Raw genomic sequence first — 25,839 nt, forward strand, 5'->3', positions numbered from 1 at the left:
ATTGAAACTGACAGCCTGCAGCCTGTGTGCGGAGTCTGTAAGCTTTCCCAGTGCCCCAATGGGACAAATTAACCAGAGCACAAAGAGCAGGTAGCCCGGAGTCTGATTTGTATTCTAAGACTTGTGTCTCTTCTTGGAATGAAGTCTTTCATAGAGATCTGGGGGTGTGCAGGGAAGGATGGTGGTGGGGAAATGCAAAAGCTGACAGACCCTGGGGGAGAAGGAGGCTGAGAATAGAAGCCTGCGAGGACCCCTGGGCAGTGTACAAGGACGGAGAGAGCAGGAAGGAGAGCCAGCGTAGGATCCTTTGACAGAGTCTCAAGAAAGCAGGCCATTGCCTGGGAATGAACACATTTTCTTCTCCTAGCTCCTCCGTGGTCCATGTGCCTGGAGTGAATGACATTCAGTCCTCCTCCTCAACGGGCCAGAACATATCCCAGATCTCCCGGCAACTGAACCAAGGCCAGGTGGCATGGACAGGCAGCCGTCCCCCCTTCCCAGGGCAGGTATGAGTAACTATGAGGCATGACCCTGAGTGCCCAGAGTGACAGAACACCCACCATCTGCTTTTTGGGGTCCCAACTCTGAGGGTAGGCCAGTGCTCCCAGCTAGAACAGCCAGCTCCTCGGGAGTCCCTGCCATCCCTGGAGCACTTTGAAAGCTGGGTCCCCAACAGTTATACCATGTCTGATCAGCACTCCTTTCTTCTCACAGCCCCCCCTTAAGAAAGGGAGCAAAAAGAGGTCAGGCACCCAAAGCTTTTCCAGCAAAAACAAGCGCCCCCCATCACTTTGGAGCTCTGGTAGCTACTATGCCAAGAGGGCCTGTAAATTCCCAACTATGCAACAAATACTCATAGTTCCTTGGAAGGTACTAGAATGATAGGTCTTATTCAGCTGAGAGGTCTCTATAAGCTGAACTTGGTGAAGCCAGGCCATTGTAGTCCTCAAGGTAATGTTAACCAGCTCCACCCCAAGTCTCCAGGGCCAGGACACTGGCTCCTACACCATGGGCTTACCCCAGGCCAGTGAGGGTAACCAGGGCCAGCTGTTCCTGAAGGGACCTCAAGGGTGGAGCTCAGTGGGAGGCTGGTTGGTTCTGCCTCTTTCTGTCCTAACCATAGCAAATCCTACTCCAGCCCAGCAAGACACAGTCATCTGCCTTTGGGATTGGATCAAGCCACCCCTACCCGGCTGACCCTTCTTCCTACAGCCCTCTCTCCAGCCCAGCTGCCTCCTCGCCAAGTGGAAACGCCTACCCCAGTCTTGCCAACAGGACTCCAGGGTTCGGTAGGTGGGGGACAACGGAAAGAATTCCTGTTCTGAGCATCCTGTGTCCAGGAGCTGAGCCCCAGGCTTCCAGAATATAGGACAGGGCCCCAAGCTCTCAGGATATGGTGCGGGGCCCCAAAGTGTCCCAGCTTCTCTCCTATCTGGCTGTAATCAAGAGGCCTCAGGTGTCCTGAAGCATCCACCTCGACCCTGTGGTCCAACATTGCTATTTCAAGGCATGAGCATTCATCCCTGTGCCGTGATGTGCCCGGACTACTAGTTTAACCCTCCATGGCCCAAGGCAGAGACTTTCACATCCCTGAAGTAAAAGATTCTCCATTCTCCATTTAGAAACCCAGAGAAGCCAGGGTGGCCGGTTGGGTCAGTAAAGCCAGAGATTCCCTTTGTGAATATTGCAAGGTGTAGTTCATGTGTTTCCCGTTCTGTGACTAGAAGCCTGACAAGGTCACTTCAGGACAGAGCGGTTTATTTCGGCTCACAATTTGAGGGTCAGGCCATCACCACAGGGGAGGGGTCACCTCATAGCCGCAGTTGGGAATCGGGAGATGAATGCTGGTGCTCAGCTCACTCTTTCCTGTGTGTGTAGGATTTTCTTTGTATTTATTTGTATTTCCCCAGCCCGTGGATGGTGGTGCTCCTCAGTCAGGACTCTTCCCAACTCAGTTAATCTAACCTCTAAACTCCCTCACACACACACCCAGAGCTTTGTCTCCTCAGTTATCCTAAAGCCTACCGACTTCATATCATCGTCACACCAGGGGACCCTATCTCATGCGAATGTTTCCTTGCTCTGCGAGAAGGGCCGGGCAATGAAGGGTTTTGTGGCTATGGCTGTGTCTTCTGGCTCAGTCTCAGGCGCTCCTGCCAGTTGCTCTTCATGTATTTGATACATGCCAGCATCTCTCCCAGGGCCAGGGTCACACTCCATAGAAGGGGAGGTCCTGCCAGATTGCTTTGAGTACAGTTACTGGGTGACATCCAAGAGCGAGGCACCCAGGGGTTTTTCTATGCAGACCCATCACTCTCAAGTGAGCAGGAAGCCAAGCCTAAACCTCCCGATGTCACTTGTCAAGTTAAAAGCTTCCATTTAAGTGGCTCACCTGTCAGTCTTGTGGGAAAGTGCCCCTCGGAAGCCCATCATACCGTGTAGTTATGAGCCGTCCCAACCTCTCTTCACAGCCACCACTGACAGTAATGCTTCTGCATCAAAGCCCAAAGTTTTGGCCACAACATCTCAAGCCCCCAGGTTTGTCTGTGCCCGTTGGAGGTGACAGTCCCCCAAACACAAACCTTATTTATGTGTAGCACATGTGTTCGGCCTTTAAGCATCCTTAGTGGCTCACTTGGGGACACCAGTGTGAGAAGCACAGACCCCTCAGCCTGTTGCCCTCAGCTCTGTTGCAACCTGAGGGCAAGGTCTCTCTTTCATGTATAGGGATAGTCCCATTGTTGAGGAGCGGTGGCCCTGACTTACTGTGATTTAGCCGTCCTTCATGAGTGCCAGCACTGGAGACAGGAGACTGAGCTGACCCAAAGAGACTGGACTGACTTCCAGCTCAGGCTAGAGGCAGAGGCAAAGATCCAAGCAGAGGTGGAGAAGACAGGTAATAGGAGGTAGAGAAACATGCCATGGGTCCAGCAGCCAGTTCTTCTTGGAGGCCCTGGGGACCAGGAGAATGGTCACTTGTGTTACAGAGCCAGGAAAGTCTTCAAGAGAGAAATGTCATGTCTCCCTGGGAGGACTTAGGAGCATGATGTGACCATGACACATAGACAGATGGGCAGGCTCCTCTCCCTGTTCCAGCAGTCCAGTGCCTTGACCCGTGTGCATCTGGCCACTCTCCATGAAGTAATGGTCAGGTTCTGAAGTGTAAATGGTGGCAGGACCCTTGGTTGAGGCCACTGGCAACTCTAATGATCAAGAATAGGGTCACTATACAAATACTGGGGTTTCTATCTCAACCAGTTCCGCTGCATGTTGCTAGGTGGTAAGTGTGCCAGCAGCAGACATTACTAGGTGCTTGCTGGACACTGCACAAGAGGCTTCCACTGGGTGTTCACATGTTTGAATTCACTTAGCATTTACCTGGCCATAAGGGAGAGGTCATTATTCCCATTTCAGAGGACAAAGTGGAAGCCCTGGGTCTTCCTGATAGATCAGTAGTGGAGCTAAAAAGGAGTCAAGGCTGTGTCCCTCTGCTCACAGCCCTGTGCCTTCTATCCCTTAGGACCCACTCCTCAGGGAATAGAAATAAGCTGGAAGGGACATCTGCCAGCATGTCCCTTGATTTGTGATCATGAGGAGGGTGAGAACTCTGTTGAGAAGGAGTGGAAGGGAAACTGAGGCAGAGAAGTTAGGGACTGAGCAGTGTGATGTGACTCTACCCCTCCAGGCATCAACAGTGACTTCAGAACAGTCTGCTGTGGAGCAGGATGCAGGGACAGCATGTTTGAGAGTCTGGCTGTGAGGATGGCCAGGAGAGGAGAACAGAGCAGAGGAGCTGAGGAGGAGAGAGGGAAGGAGCCCAGCTGGAAGGGAGGTGCTACCATCCCAGGAGGCAGCAGAGCCTCCTGGGGCTGAGGAAACCTCCACCAGTGGAGAATGCTACCTTGAGAAGGTGGCTGTGAGTCCCTGCTAATGGAGGCCTCAGCCTCTGCATCTCAGGACTTCAAGAAGCAGACTCCTACTGGAGGTTAGGGCAACCTTGGTCAAGGTCAGAGGAGAGTATATGATCAGAAAGAGGACTTTGGGGAGAAGTTTACTATCAACCTCAGGAGGTGCAGGAAGAAAGTAGAGGAGAACTAGAGCAGTCTCCATTAACGGTCAGTTTCATCAATTATTAAATAAAGATGAAACAGTTAAAGCTGGCAGTGCAGTATACGTACTTCAGTGAACACCCGGCTTAACCCTGCCTGTGGAATCCAGATACAGCCCTGCCTGTGGGCATCTGGGGCACCAGACAGATATAACCCTGGGACTCGTGGGGGTGCCGACAGCAGCACCTTGCAGCATTACAGGGGAAATGGTGTCCCTCCCCTTCCTTCCTTCCTTCCTCCCTTCCTTCCTTCCTTCCTTCCTTCCTTCCTTCCTTCCTTCCTTCCTTCCTTCCTGTTGTCCCCTCTCCTAGCAGCCATGAAGTCTGCCTGTACATAAAGCTATACTTTAGACCATTTCCTTGATACCTACAAAATGGGTCCAGCTATAAGAATTATAATTTAGGTCCAGCTATAGGAATTATAATTTAGGTTCAGCTATAGGAATTATAATTTAGGCCCAACTATAGAAATTATAATTTAGGGTTTTATCTATTAACCAAACTTTTCCTTTGCTGGTCCTGTAATGGGGCCAGGAGGCATTACAGTAAAATATTAGCCAGCTCTTTTTAGATGCCCAGGTTTAACCTTGCTTTGATTCTTGAAGCTTCATCCAAGTAAGTGTAGTCCAGGGAAACTGGAGGCAAGTTCCCTATGATGGTTCTAAGTAGACACAGACAAGTCCTAGAGCCTCTGGAATGGAAAAAAAAAAAGGGGTGTCCCCTTGCCACTAGGAGCAGCCTCCTTCCCATCCTCTGATACCTCCACCAGTCATCCTTAAGTATGTCTGAGCATAGCCCCCAATGGGTCAGGAACACTGATGTGTGTGCCAGATGCCTTTGAGACTTAACCTTAACCCTGGCTGAGATTAAACCAACTCCGTGCATTGTCTCTCGGGAGTAAGTCATAAATGCTGAATGCAAGTTCCTCCTGGGAACATCTCTGAGGTGTTTCTTTTACCTTTGTAGAATAAGACCTCTTTACATGGAAGGAAGGAGGGACAGAAAGAAGTAAGGACGGAGGGAGGGGAGGGTTGGCAGGCAGGCAAACCTGAACTAATGTGTTAGTGGGTTCAGCAAAGAGGCTTGCTTATATGAAAGGCTTTGGCTTTGTTGTTGTTGCCTTAAATTGCCATTGAAGGTGAAAAGTACAAGCAGCCGTAGTCCTCCTACCTTGGATATAAGTCTCAAGGGAATTTCTTTCTGCCCCAGGAATTCTCTCCATCCCCACAGGAACAGGACTCTAGGGTAAGTGAACAGACAGGCTCTGAGAACAGTTACAGTGTGGTGCTACAGTGCAGACAGCCCAGGAATCCCCAGGAGGAAGAAGGCTTAGTCCCAGCCTGCTTCACACTATAGTTCCCAGCTTCGGAGTTAGACATTTAGTTTTTGGACAGAGCTTATACCACTCTTCTTCTCTCACTCTCTAGCCCAGTGAGTTGGGATTCTAGGCTGCAAATTCCTGTCACCACCGGAGATTTTCTCTGTGGAGAGAGGAGAAAATAAAAGTAAGCTTGGGGACAGCAGGAGTGAGCAAAACTTAAAGATGGTGGTCATTAAGATCCTGCTGTGAATAGAATTAACACATGTCTTACATCCATCTTTCTCCACCCAGGAGACATCTGGATAGGGTTAGGTCTCTGAGAAAATTATCCTGGGTGCTAGGAAGGCACAGGAAAGAATTGTGATGGTGCCATGTGGGAGTCCTGTCTGGGTCTTTAGTTTCCATGATCCTGGCAGGCATCCAGGATAGTGAAAAGCAAAAAGAAATGGGGGAGGAGGGAATGTGGGGTATATGAATGAATACCTTGTTAGAGAAAGGTTTGGGGATATGTGGGTCCTCAAGGGACCCAGCTGCATTGGGGTCCTAAGCAACCACATGGGCACTACTGCTTGATTAGTCACGTGACTGTTGCCATCTTACATCTTGACTGATCACACAGATATCCTCTGCCTATGTTAGAGATGGTTCCACAATAGCATGTGCTCATTCACCATCAGGACACGCAGGAGTCCTTATAAGATCCGTGCATCTCAAAGACTAGGGATGGACGAGTATTGGCAGCTGCCTCTCAAGATAAATCCCAGTTGGCAGTTATGCCAATGCATGACCTTGTTTGCCTTCGTATAAATTCCACTAATATCCTGTAAAGTATGAATTACTTTGTGTGTTAAGAACCAAAGCCCAAAAGTGGAGAATTGGGGTAGTATGCTTTCCCTAGTTCTGGAGATATCTACGTCAGCATGGATAATTTCCCAGCCAGTGAGGATCATGACTACCAGCTGTCTTGATTGGTGGAGATCAAGCTTTACCTCCATTTTTTTTCCTAATTTAAAAAGCACCTGAATTAGGTTAGCAGAGATGTGGCAGGAAACAGAAGAACGTGTAAAATAAGAGTGAGTGACCTGAGACATGTCATCGTGATCGTAGGACAGATCTTGTACGTTGGCACGGAATTGCATGCACAGAAGAAAGTTGTAGGCAATATTATGGTCTCAATTCAAGATGGGGAGTCCATGCCTTACCACAAAGAAATCTAATTTTAACCAGGAACACCAAAAGATATCACCTGGGTCTTACTTTGATTTCTCTTAGCTTGAGGTCGCTGGTTTTATAAGCTACTGATAGAGCAAAAGCCCCTGAAAGACCTGGGAGGGAGGGGGACATATGTCCAGCACGCACCTGAGTTGCTACTTTGGTAGCACATGAAAGAGCTGGGATGGAGAAGGTATTCTATAACATGGATGTCCTCGCTCCACATGAGGATGGTGTGGGCTGAGACCAGAGGCATGTTGTTAAAAACACTTAACTTTGATTTAAAGTCCCATCAGCCAAATGTGACTTCTATATCCAGCTAAAAAAGCAACTGCCTGGGGATCTTAGGATCATACACCCAGCTGGTCAAGGGCAGTGTTAAGGCCCTCTGTTGTGGTCAAGGGTCTGTGTGCCCAGTTCTGCTAGGCTACTTGAAGTGTCTCTCTCTTCCTTTTGATCCGTGGCCTCTCTGGCTCCGAGGGACTGGCAGTGGTGATGCAAATGGATAGTCCTGTCACTCGGAGAAAAGGGGAGTTAAACTCAGTGCCATTTACAATTCACCATGTGACCATTGGCCACAGACACACGGAAAACAATCCAAAGGAGAAGACATTACTTGTGCCCTTCATGTCTGGCCGTTGTCCCCAAGGGCAAGAGCCTGGGAGAGCAGGAAGGAGAGATGTGTTTTTCCTATGAAGGCAGAGTACCAAAGGGCAAGATGGAAAAGGGAAACCTTGAAGTCAGATCTATCCAACAGGAATCTAAGCCACAGGGTAACCACTGGGGTCTGGCCACCAGAATGAGCTTGCCTGAATCCTGGAATATGGTCACCTATCTTGTCCCCAGAGGAGTGGCTTTAAAGTCTGTGGTCACCACATGTCACCGGAGAATCTAAGTCCCCTTTTGTGGGTTCTTAGTCTCCTTTATAAAGTTATCTAATAGCTGACTGAGAAGGAAGCTTAAGAATCGTCTTATTAGAATTTTAGAGAAAAACAACAAAGCAGGCAAACTATAGATCCTGGCACCTCTCAAGAGGAGGGAGATGGAGAAGGAAGAAATCCATGCCTTCTGGTTAAGGTCAGCAATGCAGGTCTGCAAGCAAGGTCTTAAGAGAAGGAATGAGAAAGTTCGGAGTATCGGTTCAAGCATGTTTAGGGATTTGGATGGTATTCAAAGAAGAAAGGACAGATTACACTTCTTGAGTCCGAATTTAGAAAGTTAGGCTGACTTAACAGTAAATATCTATAAGCAACTGCATCAGGGCTTCTAGAGGGTGTGATTACATTATTTCACTGAGGGGATAATTATTCCTCCCATCTCTTTAGCATACCCCCAAAAGAATCAGCTTTCCTGAGGTGTGATCTTCTGGCTAGGCAACTGATAGGCCCAATTAGTGCCAAGTCCTTCACAGCTTATTCCTGGAAACATGACTAGGGTAGTGAGAGAATAAAGAAAAGACAGACAGACAGACAGACAGACCGGAAAGCTGGGATTCAGTGACCTGTGTTTACTCTGATAGTGCATACCTACTAGGCAGTAGCCCAGAACTTCAACATAGTCATTGTGTACAGCATGAGGGAAAGGTTAGCTAGTCTTGGTACATCTCTGCAACCACATGCACAGCAGAAACTGGGACCAGTTCAGTATCTCAAAGGTGGGCAATGAAGGCTGGATTTAGAGCTAAGACGAGTGGTAACTGTCAGGGAGTGTACAACCTGAATCCTCACATTGGTTAATCTCTCTGTCTCGATCTGGTCATTGATGTATATTGTTTCTTGTAGAAATGTAGGAAGCCAAACCCACAGCTTGCTCAAAGAGTATACTTGAAGATGCTGAAGCAAGCAGGGAATTCCCTCCCTCCCTTGCTCCACCATTGCTTATATGTGGCCTAGATTGCACAGCAGCATGCTTCCAGAGACAGTGGCTTGGCAAGCACCAGCATGTCCATGTCTTGCATTTAGCATCTGCTTTTCAATTTTAGGCTGAGGTAGTTCCAGCCACTCAATCATAATGACACAAGCCCAAGCAGGTGAAAACAGATGAAATCAGGCCATAGCAAAAGACACCAGTGCCCCCTACGCAAGCTTCACTTGGAAAGCACCAGGAATTCCCCTTCCCCCACCACCCCCCGCATGCCCCACCCTGTCCAAGACTAGTGGAGGCTGGAAATGGAATTTATTATTCCAAAAACATCAGAAGCTTCCTCCACTGAGAAATAGGATGCACAGAGAGAAGCTTCCTCCACTGAGAAATAGAATGCACAGAGAGGGGAGGGAGATGCAAGCCCCTCCCTTCTCCTCCCCTAATCTTGCCCCCAAATTTAAACCATGTGCATTTTTAATCTACAAATTTTGAGGAGTTATAGACATACCCCACCCTATTAATCAATGTTGAAAGGTGAGCTCCCTGCCAGAGAGCTGAAAAGTGTGTGCTCCTTGTCTGATCCGCTCAGTCGGGTAGGTAGGAAGCAGCTAGCTCCATCAGAACGCATTCACTTTACCCAGCAGGATTTCTCAGCTTTTACATTGCTGATGGGTTGGTCTAATCCCCATTGGGGTGGGATGTCTGCTTACTAAGGATGTTTATCAGTCTCCCTGTATGTTTATCTGCCTGTATCCTGCTGTTTGTGAGAATGAGAAGTGCCAGCAGTTCCCTTCACCAAGAACCATTAAGCTAAACCCAACAGTGCTGAACATACTGAACGGCTGCATAGGACTTCACAGGAATCTTGGGGCAGTTTCTAGGCATTGCAGCCTCCCAGGAAAAATGATAGTGAGCAAGAATGAAGTATGTCATTAAACTTCACCTAAAAAGATGCAAGATAGCAGCCTTGCCTCTGTCCCTCAGGACCAGAGACTGCCCTAGGGTCTGCAAGGTCACACAGCTGCCACAGATGGCAAGTATAGTGCCTGCTGTTACCCTAGACACCTGGCCTAGCAGGAAGCTGACCCATCTATCCAGGACAGTGGCAGCTGGATATGGATGACGGTATGGCTGGAACCCAGCTCATAGCTTTTAACTGTACACACAACTTTTGGAACGATGACCTAACAAAAATGTTGGAGACCACTGGGTTATTCCAGAAAGGAGTTCTTTGTTGACCTTGGGAACAGGCTACATGCAGCTCCTGCTGACCATCTGCAGTGCAGGTTGGTAGGGTTTAGGCAAAGGGCCCACAATGCTCCCTTAGCCAGGAGAGGTCATACTGAAGGTCATGATCATTCTGTAGGTAAAGAAGTTGCTAGTCCAGCTCTGGAAAGACAAAAACACCTCTAGTGGCCTCTTTAGTCTCCCTTCCCATTCAGGTCACACTTTCTTCCTCCAGGAAGACTCTGGTTTAGGTGGGACCTATTCTTATGCCCCATGGTAGCCTGTGTCCCCCTCAGAAGAGCGCTCAGCTGTACTGACCTCTGAACTCTTTGCCATTCTCAGCAGACTGTCTCTGTCTCCATCACTATCCAGTGTCTTAGATTTAAGCTGTATTTATCGATGAACGCAGGCAGGCTTCCATGTCAGGAGGATCTGAATTCAACCTCTAGGTTTGAATAATAAATGAACTGGACAAATCTGTTGATATCTTTGAGCCCTCAGTTTCCTTATCTGAAAAACACGGATAATGGACTCATCTCTTAGATCTGGAAATGAATTGAAATAATGTACCCAGGACAAGCTTGACATGCAGCACACCGTTGTCAATGCTTCAAAATACTGTCATTTCCATCCTTCAGTGTTCTGTGTCATTCCCAAAGCAGCATAATTAATTGATTTTTTTTCCTGCTGCAAATGTTTAACAGCATTTACTGTCTCAGAAGGTAAAAAAAAATTATTTTGAAGTATATTATCTGTAATTAATAGAACCATGTGCCCCGGGGTATGATTAATCAGCCAATCTTCTCCAGTCCTCTCCTCCCTCTCTTCACTCTACCTCCGATTGTCCCCGAGGTACAGCTGAGGAGACTTCCTCACACATCATGTGTAAGCTGGAGGCTTCGGAAGCAAAGGACTAATACAGCATGTCCACATTCTTCCATCTCACTCCCTTTCCCTGGTCCCTTCCTCCCCACTTTCTCTCCCTCCCCTTCTCTATCCCCCTTCCTCACTTCCTCCTCCCTTCCTTCCCTTCTTCCTTTGTCTCTTCCTTTCTCCTGCCTCCTTGTTCTCCTCCTTCCCTCCTTCCTGAGTCCCCGCTCCCTCACCTCCCTTCTTCAAGAACTGAAGCTATCTATACTCCAAGCACCATCTCAGAGCAGCCTGGTACAGCCTGGCCTTAGCTACTCCACTTTGGGTGTCAGTATCACGTGAAGGGCACCGTGTAAAAGGTGGTGCCGGTGCTGCAGGAAAACAGAGAAGGCAAAACTGAGACTAGACCCTGGGATCACATTGCCTTGGGACCATGAGATAACCAAGAAAATGCAGGAGCAGGGCCGGTCAAGGGAACAGGTGGCGGGACCAGGGAGATGACCCTGTGGGTAGAATTATTCGCTGTACAAGCCTGATGACCTGAGTTTGATGATTGCCAACACCATTATGGAAGGTGAGCACTGACTCCCAAGAGCTGCCCACTGACCTCCACACATGCATCTGCACACACACACTGTACATGCACACGTTAATAAATTCTATTTATTTAAAAAGGGGGGATGCAGGGGCATGAAGACAAGGACAGTGGTGGAATGTGACAGCCAAGTCCTGCTAAGTGAAGAGAATGAGGGAATAGGGTTAGAAGATATGAAGAGAGAGACATGAGGCTAGAGGAGCATGTAGAAGCCACATTCGAGGAACTCTCAGCAATCTGTAGGCAATGTCCCAGGAGAGTGATGCCAGAGCCCTAAGGATCTGGGAGTGGACGGCGTTGGGACTCAGAACACAGTAGGGACAATGAGCTTAGAGGAAAGGCGCTGTGCTGAGATATGCCATTGAGGGAGCAGGGGCTGAGGAAGGCCCTATGATGGACTCAGTGGGGGAGAGACTGGAAGGGAAAGGAAAGCCCTGTCTTCAGGCTGTGAGGAAAGGAGGTGGCGGCTGCAAGTATGAGGCGTGGCACCTGAGCTTGTCTTTTGTATTTTACATGCACGTTACACACCTGTGTACAAACACATGCACTCACTCACACACACTCATATCCTTTTTAGTTAAGTCCCAAAAATAGTTGAGGCAAAATTCTCATTCCTCCTCTTTTCTGTTTTGAGGCCACCATGAGCAGCCACAGGGGTGTAGACAGCTCTGAGGGCTGCAGAACAAGTCACCTGACAGGCACAGTCTAGCAAAACTATTTTTTTCTGGGCGAGCACTCACTATGAAATCATAGTCCTTCCTTGATTCTTCTCCGCTCAGCTTATTCTCTGTCAGAGAATCGGGGGAGCCAGGAAAAAGCCTGTTTGGGTGGGTCATGCCTTTCAGGAGTGTGGAGCCCTCGGGTGGCACCAGGATGGGGGAAGTGACAGGATGTGACAACTAGTGTTGTGTCCATTGGCTGTTTCAGCTGAGAGTGGACAGAGTGGCGGGCAATTCCAGGGCCGGCCCTCGGAGGTCTGGTCTCAGTGGCAGAGCCAGCACCACGGACAGCAGAGTGGTGAGCAGCACTCCCACCAGCAGCCTGGCCAGACTGAAGTGTTCCAGGTAAATCCAGCGAGCAGCGCCTTCTCGTAGGTGTAGGTACCTGCGCCTTCTCTGCTTCCTTATGCCCCTCTCTGCACCTCTGCCTGCCCTACCCGGTAGCCAGCAAGAGATCCCGCCCAGCCTGCAATATGGGGAGCCCACAAGTAGAAAGTCCTGCCCTGCCCAGTCAAAGCCTACAGGTACATGGAAGAGGCAGATGGGCCTTCAGCCTTTCAGCTGCACCCACACAGGGGAGGCTGCATCCTGAGCCGCACCCCAAAGTTGCCCAGGAGGGATATATGCAGACAAAGACAGTAGGAACTCTGGAGCAGGGTCCGTGCCCCTTTAAGGGCTAGAGAACCTCAATGCTCATCATGGCAGTATGCACAACCTCCAAGAGCTGTAGGTCCCTAGGGGCTTGACTGCCTCAGCCTATCTCCTTTCCACTATGACAACCAGGAGGAAGGACTCCCTTCCCCAGACTCTCAGCCCATGGCAGCTGGAGCACTGCTCAGCTCTCCAGGCCTGGTTGCCTGTTGGCTGAGGCTCCCAGGCTACTTCCACACCTCCACTACTAGAGACCTGCCTTGCTGTTCTCAATTCCTAGCACAGACCAGCCTCACGGTGCTGATGACAAGGACATGGGCCTGCTTATCATACAGGGCTCAGCCTCCCAGGTTTTCCTGGAAAGCTGTAAGTGCAGGTGTGAGCCCTTGACTCCCCTCAGCTGGAGCTGGGCCTGCCCACCCAGTCTCCTAGCAGCTCAGACTCCTCTGGGGAGCCCCCAGAATGCTGCCCGCCCTGTGCAGCAAGGCTCCAGGCAAGAGCCAAGGTATAAGCTCAGGCCACACTCTTCCTGCTCAAGGCTCAATGTCCCATTCACACACACACACACACACACACACACACACACACACACACACACACACACATACACACACACAGAGTTCACTCCCACCTGGTCAAGTATAATTTTTACAGACCCTTGTCTAGATCCAGGTGTCACTTAGGGGTCCACAGAGTTGTATTCCCTTCTTCATACAGGGAAGTGCCTTTGACTTCCCTCCTCCCCACTGTAAGGACCAGCCCTCACCCATTGTTCATCTCATAGAGCGACCCTGAAAGGCACAATTTCCTAACAGTGCTTCTTTAAGTTCACCCTGCCAAAAAGAATTCTTGGTCAAATAATTTTGTGAAACACCAATGAAAGCAAATTATTCAGTCTCTTTTTTGCAGAATTTATCAGAGCCATTGAGGAATGGATGTCTAGGAGATAGGAAAGCGTGCCTTGTTTCCCAAGCACATTTGGCCACAAAATTCTTTTCCCACTTTTATCACATGGACTGGGAATTGGACAAAGCATGATGGAACTTTTGTCCTAAGGAACTGAAACTCCCCCAGTATTTTTAGAACAGGTACTCTACTTCCTAGCAAACTAGGACTAGATAAAGTAACTAACCTTCCACTCAGGGATAGCACCACCCACCCTGACAGACCACTGCACCCAGGCCACACCTGCTCAGGCTCCTGCTTGGTTGGAAGTCACATGGCTGTTCAGTTTTGATTACTGCTGTAATCAAGGCCTTGCTTGCCCAGCTGGGCTCTTTCCACCTGTGGGCTTAGCTTCAGAAAAGGGCTGTAACCTGGTGGTGTTTACCTTCAGCATGACCACACCCCAGGAGAGCAGCTCCCAAGGCACTCAGGTATTGAGGACCCCTGAAGAGCAGCCCTGTGCACCAAGCTATCTATGCAAAGGAACACTTGCTCACTAGAGAGATGGCCAAGGGGATCAGTGGCAGGCTGGACTCCGGGACAAGGGCAGGCTGTGGGTGAGGCCACTGACCACTGTTCTTCTCCTCTCCAGGACATGCTGCCCATGCCGGGGGACCCGACGCAGGGGACTGGCAACTATAACATCGAGGACTTTGCTGACCTGGGCATGTTCCCTCCATTTTCTGAGTAGCTTCAGGCAAAGCCAGGCTCCTACTGCCCAGGCGCTATTCTTGTCATGGCATAGATGCCCATGTTCAAAGGGGCCCCCCTCACCCAGCTTGCCCTGCTGCAGAAACCCCAGAAGCCCCCCTTACTCCCCATCTCCCCAGACATGGCATCACCTGGCTCTAACCCACAGGCCTAGCTTCTTGGGTTTGGGGTCTTTGTATTTATTGTACTTTATCTGTGTGCTCGGAAGGGGGCCTCCAGGGTCCTTATATTCCATTGTGAATAATCTCTTAATGGACAATTTGCACCCATCAAGTGTTTGCTTGACACCCACAGTGGCTGGCAGCACCAGCAGGTCTGCCTGGTGCAGAGGCTGGGTTTCTTTCTGTTTTTTCACAGCTGCTGCCTGGGGGCTTCGGGTCAGACTAAGAGGCAGTAACCTCTGCGTTCCTGTGCTGGAGCTGGGAGCATAGAGACTTGAGACTCCCACCGCTCGCTGTCCTTGATGGCCTGGGGCCAGGTGTGCTTTATACCGTGAGAATCCAAGTTGTGGGTTGGTAGATGTACTGTGGCGTGTTGGTGTGTGTGGCCCGTGAGAGTGAGATGCTGTCCCCAATTCAGCTGCATTTCAAAGGGGAGCGTGCCAGGAGGCCTGGGAGCTAGGCTGACAGCCAACCCTATAGCACTGTCCCCAGGAGTCAGGGCTGGGGAGCTGCTCATGTTGTAAGCCAGTTCTTGGGTCCGCTGACCCTTTTACAGACAGCCTCCACATCTTAAAAGTTTCTAGCCTTTCCTCCGTGTGACCTATGCGAACACTCTTCTCTTACTCTAGCCTGAGGGGCAGGGTCCTGATTCCATGAAGGTCACTGCATCCTCCCTGCTCTGTAGCAGAGCTGAGCTGTTTCCTGTCCAGCACCTTCAGGAAGTCACATCTGGCCCTCTGTATGAGGTTATGATGCCCCACCTCTCAGGATCCCAGACACATTCTGCTCAGTAACCTAGAAAGATGGTGCCACATTCTGGGTAAAGAAGGATGCTTTGCACCCCCTCAGCCTCTGTCCTCAGCAGGCAGGAGAGACAGGAGTATCTCAGAATGGACACAGCCTGGCCTTGGAGGCCAGGGACTCAGCTCTGGCCACGCTCTTACAGTGGTCTTAAGGTAGAACTATGAGCTAACTTCTAGAAACTTCTGACACCAGAGTCCCTGTGTCAGTCAGATTTGACAGAGCGTCAGACTCCACCCCATTTTCAAGTCCCTCTGCTCCTCCCACATCCCATGTGCTGTGGTGAGTGCTCTCTGCCACCCTTCACTTTATCCAGCCTCATCACCGGTATCTCACCGCCGTGGATCAGCCCATTAATGCCCAAGTGTGGGAGAAGCCACAGAGCTACCTTAGGCAGGCCCTGGGGTCCTTCAGCGCTCTTTCAGGAACCCCTTGTTTGAATGTGGAGGTGCAAGCTCTCACAACAGCCCTGCCTTGCTGCCTGACTACTGGGATGCAGGGAGTATAGCTGGGAGTGTAATAGGTTCTGGAATCCATGAGGGCAGAATGAGCATGTGGGTTAAAGGCCTACGACAGTACCACTGCATTCCGAGGCTCAGCCTTGCCTGCCATCCAGGGAGTACCAGTGTTTTTACAGGACTCGCCGGCAATCGCTACTTAGCTCAGCAGAAAACCGGTGGTGATCCCTGTCCCTGACAAACCCTGGCCCCAGAGGTCCTCAAACAGCTTTGAACCCTCCCGTGGAGAGTAGTAGCACAGTCTGAGGTTCATGCCAGCCTCAGAATAGGTCTCCTCAGACCCAAATAGGTCTCCTGTGCGTGCTGCGTGGTACACCTTCTGTCCCCAGCAGTTGGGAGCTGGCCTCAGGTGGTGAGCATAAGTCACAAAAGAGAAAAAGGCCCAAAGCTAGCTTCAAGAGAAAAGGATGCTTTTCAGTGAGGAAAACAGACATGACCTTTAACCTGTGAATTAAGAGGTGTGGGAGCTGTGGGTTTGGCTTTTTACTGCCTTTGGAGGGAAATTGGGACTTTTCTTGGGTATGTGACACAGGTTACATGTCACTCCCCTATATGGGAGCTCATCTGCTTTGTGACAGCTATGGCCTATCACACAAGCAAGAACAAATCATTTGCTAACCAACAGTAACAAGGCAAAATTGCCACCCTCTTGGTATGTGGCCATGGCTTTCTGTGCCCTAACTTGCCAGTCCACCATCCCCTACCCTATCAAGCTGATGCTCACCTCAAGTGCCACCACTGGGGAAACTGAAACAGGAAAGGTCGTGAGCTCAGGAGTTCAAGACCCAGACCTACCTGGGCAACATAATGAGACTAATCTCAGAAATAAATATACACCGAGGAACATGGTCGTATTCCATGGACTGAGGAGTCAGCAACTCCCTAGCTGCCCTCTTCCTCCATGAGTCTGGGACAGCTTTGAAGAGGTAGCTCACAGGGCATGGCCATATTTCCACGTGTGACATGCCATGTCTTGTGCCCTGAGCTGGGTTTTTTCAGGCAGCCTGCAAAGCCTTGTGGGTACTGGCCATAGCAAAGTGGAGCTGTTCACAGGCCATGCAGGGTGCACAGTGTGCTTTGTCTAACCATCTATTTCCTTCAAGAAAAAGTTCACAAGCAGGCTTCCATGGACAGCAAGCACTTACTCATCTCTCTTTTAGCCTTTCTTCTTATGGATGTGAACTGTGCCGTGGGTAAATCATTTGTATTTCTTGAACGTTCTGTATGACTAACAGGTATTAAGTCACTGGGTATATGTATAACTAATGTAACTGCCTTTTCAATTTTCATTACAATAAAAAATGACTTTGCTCTGAACAGTGAGTGCTTCGGGACCAGCTTGATGATTGATCAACTTGAGGCACCTGCCTCTGGGAGTCTGGGATAAGCCACCTCCAGCCAATCAAGGGTATACAGTACAGACATGCTAAAGAGCCACACTTGGCAAGTTCTAGCTACTTAGGACATGAAAGGAAACAAATGATTCTTTTTTATTAATTTTTTTTATTTGTTTTACATACCAACCACAGTTTCCACTCCCTCCTCTCCTCCCAATCCCTCCCTCCACTTCCTTTCTACCCCTCTCCCCATCCACTCTGCAGAAAGGATAAGGCCTCCCATGGGAGTCAACAAAGCATGGCATATCAAGTTGAGGCAGGACCAAGCTCCTCCCCCACTGCATCAAGGCTGAGCAAGCTATCCCATGATAGTGAATAGGTTCCAAAAAGCCAGCTCATGTACCAGGGCAGGTCCTGGTTCCACTGCTAGGGGCCCCACAAACAGACCAAGCAGCACAATTGTCACCCACATGCAGAGTCAGGTTCCCTAGCTGTTGGTCTAGAGTCCTTGAGCTCCTACGAGCTTTGGTCAGCTGTCACTTTGGGTTTTCCCATCATAATCTTGACCCTCCTTGCTCATAGAATCCCTCTTCCTTCTCCTGAACTGGACTCCCGGAGCTCAGCCCAGTGCTTGGCTGTGGATCTCTGCATCTGCTTCCATCAGTTACTGGATAAAGGCTCTATGATGACAATTAGAGTAGTCACCAGTCTGATTACAGGGGAAGGCCAGTTCAGGCACCCTCTCCACTGTTGCTAAGAGTCTTAGCTGGGGTCATCCTTGTGGATTCCTGGGAGTTTTCCTGGCACCAGGTTTCTCCCTGACCCCATAATGGCCCCCTCTATCAAGATACCTATTTCATTGCTTTCTCTCTCCATCCCTCCCCCAACTCAGCCATCCCAATACCTCATATTCCCATCCCCCAGTCCCTTCCCTCCCCCAGTTTACCCCATCACCAGTTTACCCAGGAGATCTCATCTATTTCCCCTTCCCAGGGTGATCCATGCATCACTCTTAGGGTCCTCCTTGTTACCTAGCTTCTCTGGGGCTGTGGATTGTAACCTGGTTATCCTTTGCTTTACATCTAATATCCACTTATGAGTGAGTACATACCATATTTGTCTTTCTGAGTCTGAGTTACCTTACTCAGGATGATTTTCTTTCTCAGGATGATTTAGTTCCATCCATTTGCCTGCAAATTTAACAATGTCATTGTTTTTTACCACTGAGTAATACTCCATTATGTAAATGTACCACATTTTCTTTATCCATTCTTTGGTTGAGGGGCATCTAGGTTGTTTCCAGGTTCTGGCTATTACAAATAATGCTGCTATGAACATAGCTGAGCAAGTGTATATGTAGTATGATTGAGGATGCTTTGGGTATATGCCCAAGAGTGGTATTGCTGGGTCTTGAGGTAGATTGATTCCCAGTTTTCTGAGAAACCACTATATTGATTTCCAAACTGGTACAAGTTTGCACTCCCACCAGCAGTGGAGGAGTGTTCCCCTTATTCCACATCCTCTCAAACATGAGCTGTCTCCAGTGTTTTTGATCTTAGCCATTCTGACAGGTATAAGATGGTATCTCTGAGTTGTTTTGATTTTCATTTTCCTAATTGCTAAGGATATTGAGCAGTTCCTTAAATGTCTTTCGACCATTTGAGATTATTCTCTTGAGACTTCTGTTTAGATCTGTGCCCCATTTATTAATTGGATTATTTGGTATTTTGATGTCTAGTTTCTTGAGTTCTTTATATATTTTGGAGATCACCCCTCTGTGGGATGTGGGGTTGGTGAAGATCTTTTCCCATTCTGTAGGCTTGCGTTTTGTCTGATTGAGAGTGTCTTTTGCCTTACAGAAGCTTTTCAGTTTCATGAGGTCCCATTTATTAATTATCTATCTCAGTGTCTGTGCTACTGATGTTATATTCAGGAAGGTATCTCGTGTGCCAATACGGTCAAGGATACTTCCCACTTTCTCTTCTATCAGGTTCAGTGTAACTGGATTTATGTTGAGGTCTTTGATCCACTTGGACTTGAGTTTTGTGCATGGCAATAAATACGAATCTATTTGCATTCTTCTACATGTCAACATCCAGTTATGCCAGCACCATTTGTTGAAGATGCTTTCTTTTTTCCATGGTACAGTTTTGGTTTGTCAAAAATCAGGTGTTCATAAGTGTGTGGATTAATGTCAGGGTCTTCAATTAGATTCCATTGATCCACATATCTATTTTTATGCTAATACCAAGCTGTTTTTATTTATTTATTTATTTATTTTTTGGTTTTTCGAGACAGGGTTTCTCTGTGTAGCTTTGCGCCTTTCCTGGAACTCACTTGGTAGTCCAGGCCGGCCTCGAACTCACAGAGATCCGCCTGGCTCTGCCTCCCGAGTGCTGGGATTAAAGGCGTGCGCCACCACCGCCCGGCTGTTTTTATTACTATAGCTCTAGAGTAGAACTTAAAGTCAGGGATGGTGATGCCTTCAGAAATTGCTTTATTGTACAGGATTGTTTTAGCTATCCTGGGTTTTTTGTTTTTCCATATGAAGTTGAGTATTGTTCTTTTGAGGTCTGTGAAAAATTGCATTGGGATTTTGATGGGGATTGCATTGAATCTGTAGATTGCTTTTGGTAAGATTGTTGTTTTTACTATGTTAATCCTACTTATCCAAGAGCGTGGGAGATTGATCATTCCATTTTCTGACATCTTCTTCAATTTCTTTTTTCAAAGACTTAAAATTCTTACCATACAGGTCCTTCACTTGTTTGGTTAGAGTTACTACAAGATATTTTATATTATTTGTGGCAATTGTAAAGGGTGATGTTTGTCTGATTTCTTTCTCAGCCCATTTATCATTTGTATATAGGAGAGCTACTGATTTTTTTTTTTTTTTTTTTTTTTTTTTTTTTTAGCTAATCTTGTATCCCTCCACATTACTGAAGGTGTTTATCAGCTGTAGAAATTCCCTGGTAGAATTTTTGGGGTCACTTATGTATATTATCATATCATCTGAAAATAGTGAAAGTTTGACTTCTTCCTTTCCAATTTGTATCCCCTTGATCTCCTTTTGTTGCCTTATTGCTCTAGCTAGGATTTCGAGTACTATATTGAAAAGATTTGGAAAGAGTGGACAGCCTTGTTTTGTTCCTGATTTTAGTGGAATTGCTTTGAGTTTCTCTCCATTTAGTTTGATGTTGGCTGTCAACTTGCTGTATGTTGCTTTTATTATGTTTAGGTGTGTTCCTTGTATCCCTAATCTCTCCAAGACCTTTATCATGAAGGGGTGTCGGATTTTTTCAAAGGCTTTTTTCAGCATCTAATGAGATGATCGTGTGTTTTTTTTTTTTTAAGTTTGTTTATATGATGAATTACATTGACAGATTTCAGTATGTTGAATCATCCCTGCATCTGTGGGATGAAGCCTACTTGACCATGGTGAATAATTTTTTTAGTGTGTTCTTGGATTCGGTTTTCCAGTATTTTATTGAGTATTTTTGCATCAATGTTCATGAGAGAGATTGGTCTGTAGTTCTCTTTCTTTCTTGTGTCTTTGTGTGGTTTGGGTATCAGGGTAACTGTAGTCTTATAAAAAAGAGTTTGGCAATGTTCATTCTGTTTCTATTGTGTGGAACAATTTGAGGAGTATTAGTATTAGCTCTTTCTTTGAAATTCTGGTAGAATTCTGCATTGAAACCATCTGGCCCTGGGCTTTTTGGGGGCAGGAGAATTTTAATGACTACTATTTCTTTAGGAGCTATAGGTCTATTTGAATAGTTTCTCTGGTCTTGATTTAATTTTGGTATGTGATACCTATCCAAAAAATTGTGCATTTCTTTTTGATTTTCCAATTTTGTGGAGTCCAGGTTTTTGAAGTATGACCTGATGGTTCTCTGGATTTCCTCAATGTCTATTGTTACATCCTCCCTTATCATTTCTGATTTTGTTAATTTGGATACTCTCTCTCTCTCTCTCTCTCTCTCTCTCTCTCTCTCTCTCTCTCTCTCCTCCTCTCTCTCTCTCTCTCTCTCTCTCTCTCTCTCTCTCTCTCTCTCTCTCTCTCTCTGCCTTTTGGTTAGTTTGGATAATGGTTTGTCTATCTTGTTGATTTTCTCAAAGAACCAACTCTTTGTTTCATTGATTCTTTGTATTCTCTCTATTTCTATTTTATTGATTTCAGCCCTCAATTTGATTATTTCCTGTTGTCTACTCCTCCTGAGTGAATTTGCTTCTTTTTGTTCTATAACTTTCAAGTGTGCTGTAAGTCACTAGTGTGAGATTTCTCCAAATTCTTTATGTGGGCACTTAATGCTTATGAAGTTTCCTCTTAGCACTGCTTTCATAGTGTCCCATAAGTTTGGGTATGTTGTGCATTTATTTTCATTGAATTCTAGGATAATTTCTTTCTATTTTTCTTCCTTGACCCAGTGGTGATTCAGTTGAGCATTGTTCAGTTTCCATGCATTTTGTGTTATTGTTGAATTCTAGCTATAAGCTGTGGTGATCCAATAAGATACCAGAGGTTATACCAATTTTTTGTATCTGTTGAGATCTGCTTTGTGACTAAGTATGCAGTCAGTTTTAGAGAAGGTTCCATGAGGTGCTGAGAAGAAGGTATATTCTTTTGTGTTTGAGTGAAATGTTCTATAGATATCTGTTAAGTCCATTTGGATCATAACATCTGTTAGTTCCCTTATTTCTCTGTTAAGTTTCTGTCTGGCAACCCATCCATTGATGAGATGGGAGTTGAAATCTCCCACTATTAGTGTGCAGGGTTTGATGTGTGATGTAAGCTTTAGTAATGTTTCTTTTACAAGTGTGGGTACCCTTGTATTTGGGGCATAAATGTTCAGAATTGAGACTTCATCCTGATAGATTTTCCTGTGATTAATATGAAATGTCCTTCTCCATTTCTTTTGATTAATTTTAGTTTGGAGTATATTTGTTAGATATTAGAATAGCTACACCAACACGTTTCTTAGTTCCATTTGATTGGAAAATCTTTTCCCAACCCTTTACTCTGAGGTAATGTCTGTCTTTGAAGTTGAGGTATGTTTCTTGTATGCAGCAGAAGCATGGATCCTGTTTTCATACCCATTCTGCTAGCCTGTGTCTTTTTATAGGTGAATTGAGTCCATTGATATTAAGAGATATTAATGACCAGTGATTGTTAATTCCTGTTATTTTTTGGTTGTTGTTGTGGTGGTGGTAGTGTGTGTGTGTGTGTGTGTGTGTGTGTGTGTGTGTGTGTGTGTGTGTGTGTGTTCCCCTTTTTTGGGATTTGCTGGTGTGAGATTATCTATTGCCTATATTTTTGTGGGGGCAGCTAACTTCCTTGGGTTGGAATTTTTCTTCTAGTACTTTAATGTAGGGTTGGATTTGTGGATAGGTATTATTTAAATCTGATTTTATCATGGAATGTCTTGTTTCCTTTGTCTATGGTAATTGAAAGCTTTGCTGTGTAGTCTGGGCTGGCATCTGTGGTCTCTTAGTGTCTGCAGAAGGTCTGTCCAGGATCTTCTGGCTTTCAGAATCTCCATTGAGTGGTTGGGTGTAATTCTGATAGTATGCCTTTATATATTACTTGACTTTTTCCCTTTGCAGCTCTTAATAGTTTTTCTTTATTCTGTATGTTTAGTGTTTTGGTTATTATGTGGCAAGGGAACATTTTTTTTTTTTTGGTTCAGTCTACTTGGTGTTCTGCAAGCTTCTTGTATCTTCATAGGCATGTCCTTTTTTAGGTTGGGAAAGTTTTCTTCTATGATTTTATTGAATATATTTCTGTGCCTTTGAGCTGGAATTCTTCTCCTTCTTCTATCCCTATTATTCTTAGGTTTGGTCTTTTCATGGTGTCCCAGATTTCTTGGATGTTTTGTGTTAGGAATCTTTTAGATTTAACATTTTCTTTGACTGATGAATCTATTTCCTCTATCTTATCTTCAACACCTGAGATTCGCTCTTCCATCTCTTGTATTCTGTTGATTATGCTTGCATCTGTAGTTCCTGTTCACTTACCCAGATTTTCCATTTCCAGAATTACCTTGGTTTATGTTTTCTTTATTCTTTCCATTTCAATTTCAAGTCTTGAACTGTTTCCTTCACCTGTTTGATTGTGGGGTTTTTTTTTTATTGACTTTCTTGGCTTTCTTTAAGGGATTTATTGATTTCCTCCAATTTTTTGTCTTTTCCTCCATTTTTTAAGGGAATTTTTCATTTCCTCTTTAAGGACCTCTATCATCTTCATAAAGTTATTTTTAAGGTCATTTTCTCCTGCTTCATCTGCATTGGGATGTTCCGGTCTTGCTGTTGTAGAACTACATTCTGGTGGTGCCATATTATTGTTCTCTATGTTGGTGAATGTATTCTTACACTGCCATTTACCCATCTGGGTTTGGGATAAATATAGGTACAGGTATTGATTCTTCTGATGTCTTTGTTGGATAGGCCTTTTGTTCCTCAATTGTCTGTTTCCTTTATTGCCTTTTGGCCTGGATGGCCAAGGATTCTGGTGATTGGCTGGTTGTCAGGTCAAGTAGGGTTGTCTCAACTGAGGTTTGTGGAAGTTTGGGTACCTAGATCTAGCATATTGTTCAGTTCTTCTGGCAGGAGTGGACTTTACTTATGCCTATGGGGTCTGTTCTTCCAAGTGGTGTGGGCTGTGCCTCTACCTATGGAGTCTGTCCTTCCAACTGGTGTAGGTTTTGCCTTGCCTGTTCTTCCAACTGGTGTGGGTGGCACTTGTGCCTGTAGGGTCTGCTGATGTTGCTGGAGAGGTCTGTTTATGGGGAGGCTCTTCTTGCAATTGGTGCAGGTGGTGCTTGTACCTCTAGGGGCTGCTATGTTGCAGGGAATATTTGGCCAGGGGGAGGATGATGGGTTTGGTGGGTCTGGGAGGTGGAATGGGTCTTGGAGGTTACAGAGTCCAATGGGTGGCCATGGTGGTGGAGCAGCCTGCCTGCAGGACCAAGAGATGATTCTTAAGCAATGTTCTCAACCTGTGGGTCACAACCTCCTTGACAAACCTCTATCTCCAAAAAATATTTTTGTCATGATTCATAGCAGTAGCAAAATTATAGTTATGAAGTAGCAATGAAAATGTTTTTATGGTTTGGGGTCACTACAATGTAAGGAACTGCATTAAAAGGTCACAGTATTAGGAAGGTTGAGAACTACTGTTCTTCAAATTCAGTGTAAGTCAAGGCTTTCTAGAAAATCAAACTTCACAAACACTAAAGACATTTATTTTTCCAACGACTTTAAAGAGAATGCGTGAAAGAAAGTAGCTCTGAATCATACATCTAAGAAGGACTGGTATCGAGAAACTAATGGATGCAAGAAACTAGTCCTACAACTCAAGACAGAAATTTTAGCATCAATAAAAATAGCTGAACATAGCATATCATTGTTTTTACTAGGAATTCATATATAGGTTGCTGTGTGTGACACATTTCCAATTCCAGCTTCAGGCAGGCTGAGGCAGTAGGATTGTCTGAATGAGCTCAGGAGTTCCAGAACAGCCTAGGCAACACAGTGAGATGCTATCTTAAATACATGTATTCTCACTCAAAATAGATATGCATATGACATTTCTGATTAGTATCTTTAGTTCTAGAGAAATGCTAAAAGTTACAAATGTTATTCAGAATAAATAAAAAAAGAAAAGAAAAGAAGAAACCCCCATTCATAAGGAAATAGTATGGCCTTTTCACATGGAGGTTTCATAGGAAGTTTTTTGTTTGTTTGTTTTAGTTTTGGTTTTGGTTGTTTGTTTTGGTTTTGGTTGGTTGTATGTTTTTTCAAGACAGGGTTTCTCTGTATAGCCCTGGCTTTCCTGGAACTCGTTCTGTAGACCAGGCTGGCCTCAAACTCAGAAATCCACCTCACTCTGCTTCCCAAGTGCTGTTATTAAAGATGTGCGCCACCAATGCCAGGATTCTTCCAAAGTTTTAATAGAACTTCTTCTTATTTCCTTTTCTATTGATGTGACAAAATGTCCTGACAAGAGCAACCTGAGGGAGAAGGGGTTCATTTTAGTTCACAGCTCCAGATAGTGTTCACCATGGTCAAGAGAGGTCAAGGAAGTGTGAGCCTGAAGCAGCTGGTCACATGTCATCCACAATTAGGAAACAGGGAGGAAGCAGCTGGTCACATGTCATCCACAATCAGGAAATAGGGAGGAAGCCACTGGTTACATGTCATCTACAATCAGGAAACAAGAAGGAAGCAGCCAATCACATGTCATCCACAATTAGGAAATAGGGAGAAAGCCACTGGTTACATGTCATCTATAATCAGGAAACAGGGAGGAAGCAGCCAGTCACATGTCATCCACAATTAGGAAATAGGGAGAAAGCCACTGGTTACATGTCATCTATAATCAGGAAACAGGTAGGAAGCCGCTGGTCACATGTCATCTAAAATCAGGAAACAGGGAGGAAGGTTAGTTACTGTTCAGCTCACTTTCTACATTTTATACACCCCAGCATCCCCTGTCCGGAAAATGGTCTTGCCCACAATTAAGATGGGCCTTCCATTAAGATGGGCTTTCCCACATCAGTAATCCTAATCATGATCCCCACCCCACCCCCACAGACACAGAATACCAAAGGGCCATCTGCCTGTGATTCTAGTCTGTCAAGTTGAAAATTAATGCTAACCACCACAGACCTATTTTCTAAAGAGTAGATGTTGCTTATAAAATAATAAAAATTATTTCTAAAAAAACAGATTGCCCACCAGAGGAGGAGGAAAGCAAGTGATTTGTCATTCGTTGACTGAGAACTCCTGCAATACTTAGGGA

The 25,839-nt window shown here is 46.3% G+C and overlaps 1 protein-coding gene across 7 annotated transcripts in view; it reads left to right on the forward strand.

Annotated features, from left to right (window-relative positions):
* Arnt2 (aryl hydrocarbon receptor nuclear translocator 2) overlaps positions 1 to 17,025 on the forward strand; it is a 161,912-nt gene extending 144,887 nt beyond the window's left edge. For 5 of the 7 annotated variants that reach the window (XM_052713842.1, XM_052713846.1, XM_052713844.1 and 2 more), the window contains 4 exons: positions 368 to 506; positions 1,139 to 1,289; positions 12,124 to 12,260; positions 14,104 to 17,025. In XM_052713842.1, the coding sequence (XP_052569802.1) occupies positions 368 to 506; positions 1,139 to 1,289; positions 12,124 to 12,260; positions 14,104 to 14,202 (526 nt within the window). In that variant the 3' untranslated portion in view covers positions 14,203 to 17,025. Of the gene's footprint in view, positions 1 to 367; positions 507 to 1,138; positions 1,290 to 12,123; positions 12,293 to 14,103 lie in introns of all 7 variants that reach the window. The other 2 variants (XM_052713841.1, XM_052713843.1) reach the window with 1 other exon arrangement.
* The last annotated feature ends 8,814 nt before the right edge of the window (positions 17,026 to 25,839 follow it).

The sequence above is a fragment of the Peromyscus californicus genome, unplaced genomic scaffold, assembly GCF_007827085.1.
Source record: "Peromyscus californicus insignis strain IS unplaced genomic scaffold, ASM782708v3 Scaffold_4__1_contigs__length_199733344, whole genome shotgun sequence".
Lineage (NCBI taxonomy): Eukaryota > Metazoa > Chordata > Mammalia > Rodentia > Cricetidae > Peromyscus > Peromyscus californicus.